Consider the following 18717-nt stretch of genomic DNA (forward strand, 5'->3'; position numbering starts at 1 on the left):
AGAGGACTGCAATCCAGGAAGAACACCCTCCTCAGAAACCAAACTTGTCAGAATCTTCTCATGGATCCTTTCTCTTCACAACTGTTATAAAATATATTACTATAGATTTATTTATTTATTCATTTGGTACTGTGGATTGAATTTTCTGGCACTTTCAACACTGAGCTCTCCCTACACTGCCTATTATTATTTAAATTTGAGATGGTGCCTCACCAATTTACTGAGGGTCTTGCACCAATTGTTGAGGCTGTCCTCAAATTTGTGACCCTTGTATCTCAGCTTCTCTATGTTGAGATTACAGGTATGTACTACTGCACTGGCATAAGTATATGTTATTAAATCTTCCCAGTCAGTGGTATTTTGTCATAAAATTACATATGGACTAATACAAATATTTCATAGCTTATAGAAATAAAATCATTCAAATTTCCCAATTTCACAATCTATCACTTGTTAAATTCAGTTATTGGGCAGTGGGTAGGTAGGGTATGAATTTCCACAAAATGAACAGGGCAACTAAGTAGGTTTTTTAATGGGAAGATAAGGAGATATTTACAATGTCTCTAATTCACCACCAAAACAACAGCATTGTGGTATCTCAGTACCCTCCTATGTATAATAAATACACAAAGTTTGAATTCTATGGTAGCTAATGGAAAATAGAGAATAGTATGAGTTTTAATATACTCTTGGAAAAGATGTGAAACTGAAGAACTTATAGACCTCATGACCCTTATCTTTGCATATCTGTGTCTGTGCACATGTGAATCCATAGGGTCCAGGCAAATGCTTCCTCAGTGCTTGATACCTCCTTCCAATGGCAAACAATAAGGTTGGGTATTGTTTTACCAACTGTAGTGATGCTAATACCATTGCTTATTATAATTTCAAGACTGACACAGGCTCACTTTTTGGAGATATTTAATTTTATTATTCATATTGAGCATTTGGTATTATGCTGTTTTCATGTTTGACAACTCAAAGTCTAGCAAAGTTTAGCTTGCGTAGATAACTCACTTTACTAACAAAAAGTGCAGAATCAAGACTCATGCTCAGATCAGTCTGACTCTGAAGTTCTTTCAACCTGCTTAACCTACAATCTGGACAATGCAGATAGTTCTGAGGGAAGAGCAAAATACATTGTGAAGAATTTTCTACTATTGTGAATTGCAATAGAAACATAAAGAAGGTTAAATAGCATGAGCAATAATTTTCTTCTCTTATTTAATCACATCTTAACTGAGTTTAGTTACCTTTCTGCATAAAAACATGCTAATGGATTCTATAAATGGAGTGCCTTTGTTTAGCATGTAATTCAAAATACTTCTATCTTATCACCTGATAACCCAAAAGCTTGGATTTTTCCTGGGTTCATGCTTGTAGATTTTAAATGAATATTTGGAAGAAAAAATACTTTTTTTCTTTTGATTTGATTGTTTCAATGGTATAGTGTGCACATGTTCATCAGTAAGATATGAGGATTCATATTTTTTCTACACTCTTTAAACTGTGTGATATGTGATAGTAAATAATAGCAAGATAATGGTACTAAAGACAAAATAAATTCACCATTGTGACAAAATATTACACAATATCCATAGAATTCAATGTAAACATGTTACAGATTTAGTATTTCTTTTTATACAAGTTATACATATTAATTATTCTTATCTCTAAAATCATGCATACATTTTAATTTTTACAACTGAGGGAGAACTTAGAGTCAATGCAAAAAAGAATACTTTGCTTTTCTTTTCCTATACAATTTTATTGTTTTATTTATGGATTTATTACATGAACAGATAAAAGTCTTATAAAACAGCAAACAATGGAACCATAATAATAATAATAATAATAATAATAATAATAATAATAATAAATACTTTCAAGATAAAAAATATTAGACCTAGGGAGAATACTTCTAATTCTTTGGAAAAGTGAATATAAATGCCTACTTAATGTTCCCAATAAGGATATACAAGATGAAAGGCCTTTAATTTTATAGGACCACAGTGCAGCAATTATATTAACAATGTGGCAGATTCTCCATGTAAACATTACCTAATAATACTCCGGAGGACCCTACTAAGTTTTGTTGATTTTTTGTGCAATTTCTTTTTTTTTTTATCAAGATTGAAAAAAAAAAAAAAGTTGTACCTTAGTAGCCAAGAAGAGTTAATTGAACTATCCACAGGGGCTTTATTACAACCAGGAGACCCTTTCTTGTATCCAGTTTTTTGAATGATTATGCAACATATTGCCTACTCTATTCCCTAATTGCTAAGAGCTATAAAGTAGCAAAAGCAGGATAATGCAATAATTGGAAATATTCACACCAAATTGCAAATAAAATCTCAATGAGTTTTTAGTTAGTAAAAGTAAAACCCTTTAGTTTCTAAGCTCCCTTAAAAATAGATATTTAATGGATGTCATTCTATTTATATTTCAGAATTTAGTAGCACGTTAGAAATATTTGTAATAATCCTCTTTATATGTATGAACAACTGAAAGAAAAATATACAATGGAATTTCACTCAGGCATAAAGAATAAGCAAATTATATCATTTGCAGGCAGGTGGATGGAACTGGAGAACATCATGCTAAATCTAAATAAATTGGACTCAGAAACTCAAGGGTTGTATGTTTTTTCTCATGTGCAAGAAGAGAGGAAAAAAGGAGTGAATAAAGGGGTTCTAATGAAAACAGAAGGGAGAGCAGTAGAGTAGAGATTAGGGAAAAGGAGGAAGTTAAGGAAAGGGGAGGTAAAGAGTCTGAACTGGACCAAATATGTAATGTGCATGTAGGGATATATTACAATCAAACCTATTTTTAGATATAATTATAACTCATCAACAAAAATGCTAAAAATTGTTGAGGGAGGACTTCAAATATCTCCATATATTTTGGCTAATTAATACAAACTTATATATGAAAAGAAATTTCCACTGACATTTAATAAAACTTCATCTCTGTGGCAATTGTGTGTGGAGTCTAGTCTGTTTCCAAGGACAGAAGTATCAGAACCATTTAAACAGAAAAAAAAAAAAAAACTTCTTATTGTATTGAAAGTATTATAAGGCATTTGAATGTGCATAAGAAGATAATGGGTAATATATATATATATATATATATATATATATATATATATATACATTTGATTTTCATCATAAATACATTTAATTTTTGATTTTATGATTGCATATTACATACAATAAAGGGAATGTATGTCTACTCTTTATATTTCAAGTAATATATAAGAAAATAAATGTGAGTCAAATACTGAAATACTATGTCTATATTGTGTACTATATCTAGATAATATTGTTTATTAACACATTTTAAAGGTTTACTATGAATCAAAGACGACTTCTTAGTCACATCATCTTCTTTTAGTTTATATAATTCTAACTATAACTTATACTGCTACTATGGGAACCGAAAATATGATAGTAAAACATTCCTATCTCAAGGACCAACATCAAGAGGACAGAAGCATCAAAATTCAAACCCATGTCTGAATAGATTAGAAAAGGATGTTGAACTTTAAACAGAACTGGTTTCTAATCTCATCTCACAAGCAAGCTCTTTGATGCTCTGAGTCCCAACATCTTCAACTTGAAAGTAAACAAAAAAGAAAAGTTTGTTTCTATAAAAGAAGGCATTTAAGCATGTAAGCCAATATTTGGGATGCTGTGCATATTGTGGGTCTATACATAGCTTAACTTAGTGCCCACTCACGATTCATAAATACCTTAATACCTTTTCCTTCTTCTTCCTCCTTTTTTTTTTTTTTTGGTACTTGGGATTTGTTCCAGTGTCACTCAAGCACTGAAATACATCCCCAATTCTTTTTATCATTTTTAGTTTTTATTTTTATACAGGATATTCATTCCTAAAGTGCTTAGGCTGGTCATGAATTTGCAATCCTTAGCCTCAGCCATGAGAGTTACTCAGATTATAGGTGTGCACCATGACACCAGGCTACACCAACCCACACATTTAATATGCTCATACCTATACTTAGTTGCACAAAAATGCCAAAGATAGGTTCATCATATCTGGGTATTGTATGAATGTTTAAATTATTACAATTAATAATTGTATTAATTGGTATTTTCTTCTTTTCATCTAAAAACACTATCGACCCTATCCCTTTACTTCTATATTTCAACTGTTCTATTCCCATGCCCCTCCACCTTGTCAATCTTGTCAATTTATTTACAGTCTCCCAAATCTTCTGCTTGTAACTCTGGATGTCAAACATCCACAACTGAATCTGATGCTCTTATTCTTTTTTTTTTTTTATCTCAATCTTTATGAGCATGTCCTTATTGTCAGATGGCTTTAAAATCCTTTGTATATTATTGATTCTCATATTAATACCTTTATTCCCTGACCTACCTACTGAATATGAATAGTTTGGTTGGCTATCTATACTGCATCTTCTTTCAAATGCCTCCTAAGTACCATCCACTTTCAAAATTTGATGCCAGATCTCTTCATTCTTACCCATTGGCTTTTTTCTATTTTTTTTTCTTTTTTTCTCAAAATTACACATTTATCCATTCACAATCCTTTCATTTTAAGTACCATAAAATCCAAGTGACCAGGTGATGACATAAAATCAATAGAACACTTGAACATTAATTACTGTGGGTCAAATGGTTCTAACAGATATTTGCAGAAAATGACATCACAGAGCAGAAAAACACACATTCTTTTCAACTATACTGGGAACATCTCCTGGGATAGAACACATTTTAGGCCAAATAGGTCTTTAAAATTTTAAGAAGTTCAAATCAGTAGCTAGTATCTTTCTTTTAAACATAATGGAATGAATCAGGAAAAGCAAACCAAAAAGAAAACTCAAAAATTCACAAATATATGAAAATTAAATAACATAGCCTGGAACAACCACAAGTAAAAGAAAAAATCAAGGGAAAGTAGAAAATATCTTGACACAAACAATAGAGAAAACATGCAACTAGAATTTCTGTGGACCAGCAAAAATGGTACTGAAGGGATTTTATAGGAATATAAGGTTTCATTAAAAATAACTATCTGAAATTTTAAAAAAAATATTTACATACACATGACACTACAAGAACAAACTAAGAAGAAAGTTAGCTGTAGCAGAAAAGCATATTACAAAGTTTCAGCAGAAATAAAATTAAATGAAGAATGAAAAGACAATGGATCAAAATTAACAAACTAAGTATTTTTTAAAACACATCGAACTGACACATCTTTTGTTAAAAAATTGAGGAGATTTGAATATAGAAAAAGAAATGAAGTAGGCAATATCATATCTGGGGTCATAACACAGAAACAAACAAACAAAAAAGGATAGGAAACTATCAACAATTATACATGAACAAATTAGATGTTCTTGAATAAATTAATAGAATTACACAAACCATCAAAACTGAATATTGAAGAAAGAAATTCTGAACTTACCAGCACTGAAAAAAAAAATGATTGAAATAGTAATCTATAGCCCCCAGACAGAGAAAAACCCATGTCCTGAAGACTTCAATGCTGAATTCTATCAAACAGTTAAAGAGAAGCTAATACCAACTAGTCTCAAACACTTCCAAGATTGTCTCAAAGATACCCAAAAATATTTTTGAAAAAATTCAACAAATTAGAAATTGAATGAACCTCAAAATAATAAAAATTTTATGTGAAAAGCCTGCACTTCACATGCTCAGTGAAATTCTGATTTTTTTTTTCTTTATGGTCCACAAAAATAAAAATAATTGCACTTGTCTCCTATTAATATACTTACAACTGGAAGTACTCCTCAAAGCAATTATAAAATAACAAGAAACAAAAGCTATTCAAATTTGAATGTAAAGGGTTGGGGATGTGGCTCAAGCGGCATGGGTGCAGCCCGGGTTCAATCCTCTGCACCACATACACCACATACAAACAAAGATGTGTCCACCAAGAACTAAAAAATAAATATTAAAATTCTCTCTCTCTCTCTCTCTCTCTCTCTCTCTCTCTCTCTCTCTCTCTCTGTGTCTTTAAAAAAAATTGAATGTAAAAAGTAAAATCATCTGTGTAGTCAGACATTACACTAAGAAAAACCAAAAGATTAAATAAAATTAGAATTTGGGGCTGGGGTTTGCTTCAGTGGCAGAGTTCTTGCCTCATACATTTGAAGCTCTGGGTTCCATCTTTGGCACCACATAAAAATAAATAAACAAAGATATCATGTTCATCTATAACTAAAAAAATTAAAAAAAAAACTCAACATTTAAAGCAAAAAGATTAGAACTCATAAACAAATTCAGTAACATTGCAGTATACAAATATCATCACCTGAAAATAAGCTGTACTGCTGTACAGGAAAACATGGAAGACCTGAAAATGAAATTACCAAAACAATAGCCAAGAAGTGGAAAGAACCTAAATGTCCACTAAGGAAAGCATGGATAAAGAAATCGTGATATATACATACAAAGGAATATTACTCAGCCATTAGTGAAAAGATAATTCTGCCACATGCTGTAATATGAATTAAACTTCAGTTTATTTGGGTGAGTGAATAAAACTAGAGACAGGAAGAGGAGTATTGCATGATTCTACACACATGAGGTGCCTACTGCAGGTAATCTCCAGGAAAGATGTAGAACTGCTATTGAGGGTGAAAGAAATGAGTAGTTGCTGTGAAGGACTACCCTTAGCAAAAAAGGTTTCAATCATGCAAGATCAAAATGTTCTAGAAGTCAGTAGCACAACATAGTACTTGTACTGAACAGAAATACATTAGATACTTAAAACTGTGTTAAGGGTCCAGATTTCAATTCTTCTTCTTTTTTAAATCACAATAAAACAGTGACATAAAATCCAACATCCTCAAAGTCCCTGGGTGTTCTGTCTTGTCTGCCTCTGATTCTCTCACCCCTACTACCCACAGATTAATGATCTCAGAACAGCTGAGCTTCATTTCCTTGCTCAGGGCAGGCTTAGCTTGAAGTTAGCCTTTGAATCTACTGTTTTGTGCATCTGGAATGATTTCTCCCTGTATCTTCATGTTTATCTTCCCTGTAATTTATATCTCAAATATTAGACTATCAAGATAGGTCTTCCCTCTGACCACTGATTTTGAAACTCCTTAAATTCAATCTGCTTTAAAACTCATTTTCTTTAATTTTTCTTCCATAACACATGTTGAAAGCGTAAATATTTGCATTTTTATTTCTTTGCATTTTTACCCAACTCTAACATAATACCAAAAACACTAATTGTGCTATTAATCAATGATCCTCAGCATTAGAGCCCATAATGGAAACTCAATAGGTCTTTGAAGAATGATGGAAAAAAATGATTTATTTAATGTTTTCCTAATATTGAAAATTAAAATTCTTAAGTGAAACTGGTAAAATTCATATTAAATGGTTTAATCTTCTGAAAGGTTCTGATCTTTTTCAAATACAGTGAATGTGTTTTCCCATTTCAAATTCATTACCCGTTACTTACTCATTTTTTAGTATTTATCACTTTTCAGTTGCCATATGGTAAAAATCAAATAAAATATAATATGAAAATGCACTTTCACATCATAATGTAGAAAACAAATTTCAACAGCAATATGTAATTTTTGCTATTTATAAGATAAGAAGTTTGTCTTCCCAGTGTATAATTATAGATTTTGTTTTACATTTTTCCATTTGTTATCCTGTAAGCCTACAGCAAAGTCCTTAGTATGTCGTACAGTTTGATGAGGAATTTTTCTTGGTTACATAACAGAGATGCAGCAAATTTGAGAAGTCTTGGATTTTCAACAGTTTATTACATATTGGCATTATTAGAATTTGCTATAAACCATTGGATCAAACCGCAATTTAATTTTAATCTCTTTTTACTTGTTCTATTACTTATACATTATAGCAGAATACATTTTGATTTATTGTACACAATGGAGCACAACTTTTCATTTCTTTGGTTATACACGATGTAGGCTAGTACCACCTGTGCAGACATACATGTACCTAGAGTAATGATGTTCATCTCATTCCACCATTGTTTCTGTCCCCATGCATTCCCTTTCCCTCCCTTCATTTTGCCCAATCAATTTTCCTCCATTCTCCCTACACAGTGCCCCCACCTTCTCATCCCTCCACCATCGTGGATCAGCATCCATTTATCAGAACATTTGGCCTTTGGTTTTGGGGAACTGGCTTACTCAACTTATCATAATATTCTTCAACTCCATCCTTTTATGTGCAAATGCCATAATTTTATTCTCTTTTAGTGCTGAGTCCTATTACATTGTGTATATGTACCACAGTTTCTTTATCCATAAATCTGTTGAAGAACATCTAGCTTGGTTCCACAGTCAAACTACTATGAATTGAGCTGCTGTGAGCCTTGATGTGGCTGTGTCACTATAGTATGCAGATTTTACATCCTTTGGGTATAAATCAAGGAGAGGAATAGCTGGGTCAAATGGTGGTTCCATTCCAAGTTTTCTAAGGAATTTCCAGACTACTTTCCAGATTGGTTACACCAATTTGCAGTGCCACCAGCAATGTGTGAGTGTACCTTTTATTCTCTACATCCTCATCAACACTTATAATTACTTATTTTCTTGATAATTGCTATTCTGACCCAAGTGAGATGAAATCTTGGAGTAATTTTGATTTGAATTTCTTTAATTACCAAAGAAGTTGAACATATTTTTCATATATTTGTTGATTGATTATATGTATTCTTCTGAGAAGTGTCTGTTCATTTCCTTACCCTATTTATTGATTAGGTTACAATTTTAAATTTTATTGTAAGTATCCTTGAAATTTTACATCATTTAGCTGTAGCCTAAGATGCAGTGGTAAAATGGTTCAGATTCCTTTCCTTGGAGGTTAACATAGTGATGAACTTTCTATCCTCCACACAGTGGGAGTCCTCTGTTAAGACTGTTTATTAATGAAACTGCTTTGCACAGCCTGGTTTGAAACAAAAATCGAATGCAAATTTAAAGACAAAATAAAATGGTTTTTATATTGTGTTATGAATAAAGAGAAGAGGAAATGCCCACCCATGGAAAGAGGTGGGGATTGGAATTAGACAAAAAAGGATTAGACAAAAAGGGAAAGGTTCTGTGCTTGAAGTTTAAGTAAAATTTTCCGAAGCTAGAATTTTGAGGTGCAATTCAGAGGAAGCAGAAAAATACTTGCAATGGTAAGTGAGCATCTGGCATACATTCAAAATACAATTATTCTGCATATAGATTAGAGGGTTTTGTGAATGAGAAGGTTGTTGCAAAATGTTCTGTTTGTCTTATTTACAAGTTCAAGTGTAGTTTCTGAAAATTGACAAAAGAATTCTAACTGGAAACATAGTTTGCATAATGTGTTTTATGGGATGCAACAGGATAATAGAAATTTGAGAACCATTCAAACTTGGGAATTGTTAAGCAGAACTCTTGACTGTGTTACTATGCCTAAAATGGCATAGTATCAGGGTTAAAATGTTGTCAAGTAGATGTAACAGATTTACAGTGCTATATATCTGTTGATAAATTGGTAAGGGTATGATCATAATGGTAGAAGGTAAAGGATGAAAATATGAACAAAAATGAATCACTAGATTTTTTAAGTTAATATTTTGGTATCAAGACACTATGAGAGCTTTTACTCTGTTTAAAACATTTTGTAAATATCTAATTAAAATGCTAAACTACAGAAAAATAAAAAATACCAATGTTGAAAATACTTTTGAAGACATGAAAAATTTGTAAAAATTACTCTGACAAATGCAAATTACATATATGTAGTATACATAAACTTTCCAAATAATATACATGAAAAAACGGAGCATACAGGAACATTCCATTTGGTGCCATATTTTTTCTAGTTTTTTCCCACTGGTTATTATGAAAATTAGTAGTAATTCTATATTATTAATGTGGATACATCGATCAATAGTGTTAAATATCATCCTACATTTTCACATTTCTTCAGGACATTGTTATTTTGAGTCACGTGTTTAATAGCAGGAGTATATGAGACATTAAATCAATACTCAACACTATACAAATATGTGTGCATGTGTCTAACAATAGAAAAGTATAACTTGAGACAGAAATATTATGACAATATGAATGACCTCTTATTTCCACATATATTTTTATTATTATTCAATATATTAGGAATGTTCAGACATGTACTTTGTACCATATACTTTAGTCCCTCCCTATATGCAGTTTTGCTTCCCATAATTTGGAAAAATCTGGGAAGAGTTTACAAATTGTAAAAAGCATGCTGTTCAGAATACCATGAAGAAATCATGCACCTCTCTCTCCTGCTTGGGATGTAAAGCATCTTTCTGTCAGATACATTCAAGATGTAGTTGTTAGTGTATTATCCCATCCATTACTTTGAGAGATGTCTCCATTATTGGCTCTAAGGTCTCTTGGCATCGTACTGTACTGCAGTGATAATATTCAAATAACATTTTACTTAACATTGGACTCCCAAGTGAAGAGTAGTAATGCTAACAATTCGACACCAAAGAGAAACCACAGATGCTTCCTCTAAGTGAAAAGCTGAAAATACATAATAAGGAAAGAAAAATCATAAACTGAAGCTGCTAAAGGCTATACAAATATTCTATCAGTGAAATTGTAAAGAAGAAAAAATTAATTTGTGCTAGTTGGTTTTTATCACAGTGTGTACTAAGTGTTTAGTTAAGATGGAAAAGGCATTAAATTTGTGATTTGGTACAATCTATGGTTTCAGGCATCCACTGGAGATCATGAAATGGACCCTCTGCAGTTATGAGGAAGGCATACTATATAATGAGTAATATACTACTCATAATAACACATAGTATATGCTCTTGCAAATTAAACTTCTGATGTGCTCTTTGATTGATATTTCAATGTTTCTTTAATATCCTCTACATAAGAAAGAACTTACTGAAAGCAGAATTTTATAGATGGAATGGGTCTTTATTATGCAGCAGTTATGTACCTTTAATTGTGACAGGTTTTTAAGGGAAAGGCAGATTATAAAACTAAACCAAATTCAGGCACACTTTAAAAAAAATTCTTCTGTAAATGTGTGTTCACAATTATATTTTATAAATTCAAGATTGCTATTTTAACACAATTCTTTAAATAAAAACCATGAATTAAATTGTCTATATCCCATTTATTTCCTCACTCAACACATGTTTACTTTGGGATACAACATGAAAGTTAAATTCCCACATAATGCAGGCAATGGAAATTACATCAGAAACAGGGTGAGTAAACTGAGAAAAAAAGATGAAATGAATGAAAAATGTGATTGAAAGAACCTATATAAATAATTAAAATTCTGGTCAGCATTAGAAAGAATGATTCTATGACAAGTTAGAGGACCAAGCAGTTACATTGAATTAAATATTCAGAAATGAAACATTTGGAATTTTATCATTCACACAAACTAAAAATGGCGGACACTATTTAACAGATGTTACCAAATGTGACATAAAAGACCTGTAATACAACAGATTGCTTAAATTCTTCTTGCTTCTCACAGCACAGTGGGGTCACATGAAGTAGCCAGGCAATGTCATATGCATAGAACATACAGGTTATGACTGAGAAACCTTGAGTCTTGCAATCATAGCATTTTAAGTGTCTGGTAGCACAACTTCCCCACCTCTGTCCAGGAAGAAAAAAAAATTCTTTATAATCTAGTCTGGAAACAAATCTACTCTTGGTCTATAAGGGAAGTTCTAGCTCTATGTTCCAAAACTGCATCATTGAAAACATGATATGTAACAGTCTCTCTCCCTCTCTCTCTCTCTCTCTCTCTCTCTCTCTCTCTCTCTCTCTCAACACAAGAGACCTTAAGAGAACTGTCAAACCAAACAGAGAAATCTTTGCTTAAAAGCAATGTTTATTGTAGATTTGTGGGAGGGATAGGTTTAATAAAGTGAAGTTTGAAGATTAAGGCTTGTGTTAGTCCGAATTTTGTTACTATAACTAAACTGCATGAAAATATCAACTTAGATGAGGAAAAAAATGTGTATTTTGGTCACTGGATTCAGAGGATTCAGTCTATAGCTGTCTATTTAAGGCAGAAACATCCTGGTAGACAGGCTTCACAGAGGAAAGCCTCTCAGCTCACAGTAGCCAGGAAGCCATAACCTTTACAGCTAAACACAGCAGAATGAGCCATGTTAGGCATTAAAGCCTGTCCATGTGAAAAAAAGTGATTTCACCCAGTCTCCTTGGAACTTAAACCATCACTTCCAGTGAAAAAAACATGTAAAAGTTAATATTTCTGATTTATTTGTACAATTATTTAGGATTTTATCATGTTTCAGAGGGTAAAACCCCTTAGATGATTTTAAATATACTTACATATTATACATATATTTATATGTCTACTTAAAACAAATGCAACTTACTAAATCCAATATAATCATAACTTTAAATTATGAGAATATCCTGAAATGGTAAAATTGAAATTTCAAATATAGACTTGGAACATGGAAATAACACTTGAAACAAATTAGTTAAGTTTCTTCACAATTCCATGTGGTTTATGAGTATTTTATACTGGCTGTATTCAAAAGCTATTAAGTCAATTGTCAGGTAGAGGAAAAATTTTAATTTTTAAGCACACAGATTTCTCTTAAGATGGAAAAGTCAACCCCATTTGTTTATCGAGAATATAGTTAGAATAGAGAGTTAAAGAAAGAAATTAAAGTAAAAATTGGAAGTCAGTATCATTGAAAATTAGAACAGAACTAGAGTTAAAAAGAGAGAATGATACAATTACAATTAATCATTGGATCCCTAAATGATGGAAATCTATACTGTAGTATTAGATGCACATCTAAGTATGTGCCTTGTTAGCAATGGGAGTTTTGCCTGCAACTCTCAATTCAAAGGGTAGCTTTACACACTTAGATGACAAATAGGTAGACTAACATTTTGAATGTGAGCATACTGTTTTCCATTAAACTTGAGGAAAAAGATGATAAACTTATATTTAGTACCTGTAATTTTACCTTATATAAATACTTTGAAATTCAAAAATAAATTTTACATATACTGTATAATTTAGAGTAACGTGGTATTTTATATGATTTAACATGGAAAAGTTAAAGGTCCACTATTTTCAAAATGAGCCATCATTTCAAAGCAGCCATTATTTTATCATCTGATGGGTTCATTTGCAGAGTTTAGAAGCTTTTCTCTGGGTTGAGCATCATGCGCCCATTGACAGGTCCTTCTCCATACAAGACACCCTCAAGCATCTCGTGGGGAAGGTAATTCCCAAAGTAAGGACTTTCTAGCATAGCTGATCTTGTTTGAGATTTCTATGTAAACTAGGCTCTATACAAGTCAAGATGTCTAGTGATTACATATAATACTTAACTTTATAAGTTGATGACAATTTTCTGTTTTTTAAAATGTGAGATGATATCTCATGTCACCTCGCACTTACGAAGAATAGAGTGATTTACTCATGAAATACAGTTGATATACTATGTTTTACAAAGATAAATTTTAGAACAGAAGATCAAAGCAAACAGTTTTTAAAAAAATAGAAAATATTTTCTAGACTTTTTTGGAGTCTCAGGTTTGTAAATTTGGAAACAATCAATGAAAAACCAGAGTTAAAAGTCCCAGAAACAAGCAATAACGTTTGGGATAAATGTGAGAAATATTTGTATTGAGAATAGTGTTTCCTCAGTTTTTTTGAAGGAAGACCTGTACTGAGAGCTATTAATGGCTAATGATTTAAGCTTGGGTGACCTATGTAACTCTGCATAAATAAGAAAACTCATTTGGAAATTATATGCTATTATTAAATCCTAAATTAAAAGAATTATGTTGATTAGTATGCTAAAAATCATTCAATAAACTTCTTTATCCACAGATGAGAAACATGAAACTTAGAGAGTAAAGTGCCAATGAAATTGTGAGAGTTTCCTCATAATGGATATTACAGTTTGACTCTACTGTTACTAACTTCAGTTCTAAAAAGTCAGTGTTTCTGTAATATATGTTTATAAACATATATTACATATATAAATTAAAATACATTTTTACATTTTTGGAATGACACACAAGACCAACACTGTGGAGAAAATACTTATTCTACTGATTTGCAATACATTACAAAAGCCACTTTCTTCACCTTCTTCTCATGAATTATGCTTTGTTAAATAACTAAGTATAAAGGGTGAACATGTTAATTTCATTTGAAAATCTCACCAAATGGTGTGAAAGTATTAAGATAACAACACCTTCTATATATTTATCACCTTAGCTTCTAAGAAGAATGACTAAAAAAATCTCTTATTTTTTGAAATTCATAACTTGAAAATTAAGAATATTTTGGAAACTAAAGAAATCCATCTAAAATCATACAAATATTTTAAATAGATAAAAAATTGAAAACAATAATTCTGGCTAAAAGTAAATATATGAGAACATTGAGATTTGGATAAATTTGATGATTCATGAAAGTTCACATTGTAAGCAAATTATATTTAAAAACAAACAAATTCTGTATTTTTTAAATATTTTTAATTGTAGACAGACACTATATTTATTTTGTTTATTTAGTCTTTTTTTTGTTACTGTGGTGCTGGGGCTCAAATCCAGTGCCTCATGCATGCTAGGCAAGTACTCTACCACTGAACCACAACCCCAGCCCCAAATTCTGTGTTTTTAAACTCTCTTTTCAGTTCTTGTAACATGTTGGATCTAGACTGCTCTTTTAAGTTAGGAGAAAATTTTTGGATCGTTTTAAATTAAATCAGCATGAACAGTCCCTTTGCTTTCCTAAAATATTTAAAAATTGAATGTTTTATTTATCAGTTGGTTGAAATAAAATTCTAATTCTAATCCTATACAATTCTTGTACTATGGTGAAGTAGCATTGTTATTAACCCTAATTTATGGAAAAAAATGCTGACAGAGAAGAATACCCTGCTGTGTGGTCTCAAGTGATAGATATATTTATTCATTTCCAACACTGCATAAACACCTTTTTAAAATTCTATATAAGAATCATGCTATGATTTATTATATAGATTTTAAAATCAATTATATTTTCATGTGAATTACTTTGTAATTTTTTCACATCAGCATTACAGTTTGTACTGATTTACAGACAATATTATGCAATGAGATAACAATGAATTAAATATCTTCACTAGATTAAAGAGCCATATTGTTGAATCGATATTTTTCTAAACACATATTTGAACACAGATACATAACTATTTCAGCAAATTTTATTCAATTTTTTTGTTTTTAGTAAGCTAATAATTTCAGAATCAACTTTGCATCTCACAAAAATTCTTATTTGTCTCCAACAAATGTTTTTCAAGCTTTACTTTATTGCCCAATTGTACCAAAATCCAAGTACAAGAATTTTAATATTTTTTTATCTGAAAAAGCAACAAATTTTTACTTTTGATGTTTTGTCCCCTATTATCCCTTTAATCCTTTCTTTACATACATGGGAACAATACGTATATTAGACATCAAATCTAGGGTGATGTCATCCCCAAGCTTGGAAGTCTATCTGCCCTGCATGCCAAGTCCATACCCTAACATATTGTAAGCATGACCTATCAGAGTCCAGGCAAGCTATACCTCAGCCAATTGCAGTTCACACTAATATTCCATTCTGACAATCTGTGCCCCAAGCCTGGAATAATTTTTAGCAGAATACCTTCTCTTTTCTCATTATCTTCTTCCTCCTCTCCCCCTACCCTCCTTCTTCTTCATTTACTTCTTAAGTACTTTAATAACTATTTGTTTGCTGTGATGGTATTGAGAGAATTTGGGAAAAAAATTTGAAGTCATTTATCATGTATAGTATGTAGTTAATATGTAGGATGTGCAGGTCTGTATACATCTAACAAAAACAAAAACTTTATACGTATACACACGTACATGCAGACATACGTACTTTATACATACATACAAGCAATACACACACACATATACACATACATATATATGCCATTGAGAATTAACATTATAGGTAGAAAAGTGTGTAAAAATGCAAACAGGAGCTTAGGTTTGTGTATATATATATTTCTGAAAGGACTTGCATATTTTCTCTGCCTATCACCATCATTCTGAAAAAATAGCATAATTTTTTTTCATTCAGATAAATAGTTAAAATTACATGTTTTGTAATGTATATAATTTCCCCTCCTTTCACTAGGTAGAAAATGCTTACCTGTGTTCTCCTACTGTGAAGACTTGGAATCCTCAGACCACTACAGCTTTGATTCTCCAAGTGCTTCAGGATGTAAATGTGGTCTGATCTTTCCCTGATGGGCAGTTAAATCATGGACTCGCTGAACAATTTACTTTGGACTGTCCTTCCAAAAGATGCTTTTGCTTCTCTCTTGAATGCTCATTAAGCATTTGTAGCTGACAAAGAAGAAAAGGAAAACCGTGAACTGGCAAGTTATCTTACAATGAAAATTATGAGCACATCTTGCATCTGTCCAGTCCTAGTGTGTCTCTGTTTTGTGCAGAGGTGTTATGGAACTGCTCACCACAGCTCCATCAAGGTGACCAGAAACCAAACCAAACACACTGAAGGTGAAACAGAAGTCCACCATCGTCCCAAAAGGGGATGGGTGTGGAATCAGTTCTTTGTTTTAGAAGAACATATGGGACCAGATCCACAATATGTTGGAAAAGTAAGTTTTAAAAAAAAAAAAATTGTTTCCTATAGTTTGTTTTTTTTTTTTCCTCTCCTGAGAAATTGTGTGGTGAGATGAGAATCGAGTTGGATACGATTTGAAACATGAAGTGATTTTTTTTTAATAGAAAGATATACTTTGTATTGGAGAGCTTGAGGTATTTGTAAAAAATGAACACTTTCAATGATACTGCATCTCTTTTAAATCTTTTCCAGAATATTGAAATGTGCATCCTTTACCAGAACATAAGTGACTTTTTTCTTTTCTTAAGTAGGAAGGCTTAGTCAAAAACACAATTAAATTATTTTATAATATTGCAAAAGTACATTAGAATATGCAATGCCGCTTATTGAAGCATTTATGTTTATTGGTAACTTTTTATCTCTTGCTAGTGCACATGAGGCTAAAAAATTACTATGAACATAATATCTAATATGTTTCTGGTGATTGTTACAGAAATATATTCTTAATCAGCCTTTCGAAGACATGGATATTTTTCTAATTCCCAAAAATTGTTGATAGATTTAAATACAGAGTAAATATGCACTAGTAATATGGGGTTTGAGAAAATCCCAAAATATTATGGGACAGAATAACCAGTAATATCAGAATAAGTTATCTTTCTTTAAAAAGTATAGATAAGAAAATTCAGTGGCTTATCCTTATCTTCAGAAAACTGTCTACTCAGTAGCATGGGAGAACTTAGGTATATGTCATTTAGGTTCTAGAATAGAGTAGGAGGTTGAAAAGCTTAATTCTGATTAATTACTGATCTCTGGAAGCAGCACACAGATTTATTCTGTTACCTATGGGAGAAAGCAAGCACAGCAGTGGAATCACCCTGACCACAGTGTCTCAGTGGCTTCTGTTACCCTGAGTGACTGTTTCTTCTCATTTTAGCACTATTACTGAGGGGAAAAAAAAACAAAACTATTCCATTCAAACCATGGTACTTTCCTTATGTGTAGACAGCTCAGTATCACAAACCATGTCTTCTACCCCTGGTCCAACAAGACTGTATCGCAGCTGCATTTTCCATACAACACAGGAGCCATGGTGTCAGAAACATTAGAAAATATCTGAAACAAGTCTATCATTTCCTCATATGCATAATAAAATGAGACAAATGACTCATGTCACTCACTGTATGCTAGTTTCCTCTACAAAGTGTTGTATAAAAAACATGAAAGCAAAGGCACTAATATTAATACAAAATATATTGAATTATTAGAAAATCATTTTTGTTTTGAAATGCAAAATACATTTCTATAATCATTTCAGTTCTTGAAAAGAAGAAAATAATTGGGAACCGACAGAATTTTTTTCTTTTGATGAGAAATAAGAGAAAGACATTTTATTATCAATTTATTATGCTTATTTCTTTTCATTTTAATTTCACTAAATAACAAATAAAATTTTCTGGAAATGGGAGAGAAAAGAGCAGATAAATTTTATTTTCTTTTGGCATGCTTAGTTTTGGTAGAAGATAAAAAATTAATCAGAAGATGGATTCTAAACAAATGTTCTGAGATTGGGGGATGATGAATATATGAATGAGTGCACCTCACAGATCTGTATGTGGTAGAGACTCGTGATCTATTGCACTCAGTGCAGGACCTATGAAATTGTTATCCATTTAACTTTTTTGTAGTATCAATGGACAGATGTATGTGCATGAAGGGCCACATTAAGGATGGCCCAACTTATATGAAATTTAAATAATCAGCGCTAGTATACAGCCACAACCATTCATTTATGTATTATGAGGGCTGCTTTCATTTCACAATAGCAGACTTCAGTAAAGATGAAACACTGTGGGACCCACAAATTTGAAGATTTTTAGCCTTGGCCATTTATAGAAATGTTCTTGAGCTCCTGGGTAAAATGTTTGCCACATAGTGTACTGGGTGTGAATGCCTTTGGGTGCAAGTACTGAGATTTTTATTTTTATGCACTGACCTTTACCAATATGTCAAATGTAGTAATTCACAGAAAAGCATACCATGAGTTACAGGCTTTGTAACC

At 31.8% G+C, this 18717-nt stretch overlaps 1 protein-coding gene across 1 annotated transcript in view; it reads left to right on the forward strand.

Moving 5' to 3' along the window:
- The first annotated feature begins 11202 nt into the window (after positions 1 to 11202).
- The window catches only part of LOC139702414 (cadherin-18-like), a 216222-nt gene continuing 208707 nt past the window's right edge, over positions 11203 to 18717 (forward strand). The window contains 4 exon segments of the mRNA XM_071603505.1: positions 11203 to 11256; positions 13189 to 13278; positions 16203 to 16289; positions 16522 to 16689. Coding sequence (XP_071459606.1) covers positions 11203 to 11256; positions 13189 to 13278; positions 16203 to 16289; positions 16522 to 16689 — 399 coding nt within the window.

Source organism: Marmota flaviventris, chromosome 17 (assembly GCF_047511675.1).
Source record: "Marmota flaviventris isolate mMarFla1 chromosome 17, mMarFla1.hap1, whole genome shotgun sequence".
Taxonomy (NCBI): Eukaryota; Metazoa; Chordata; class Mammalia; order Rodentia; family Sciuridae; genus Marmota; species Marmota flaviventris.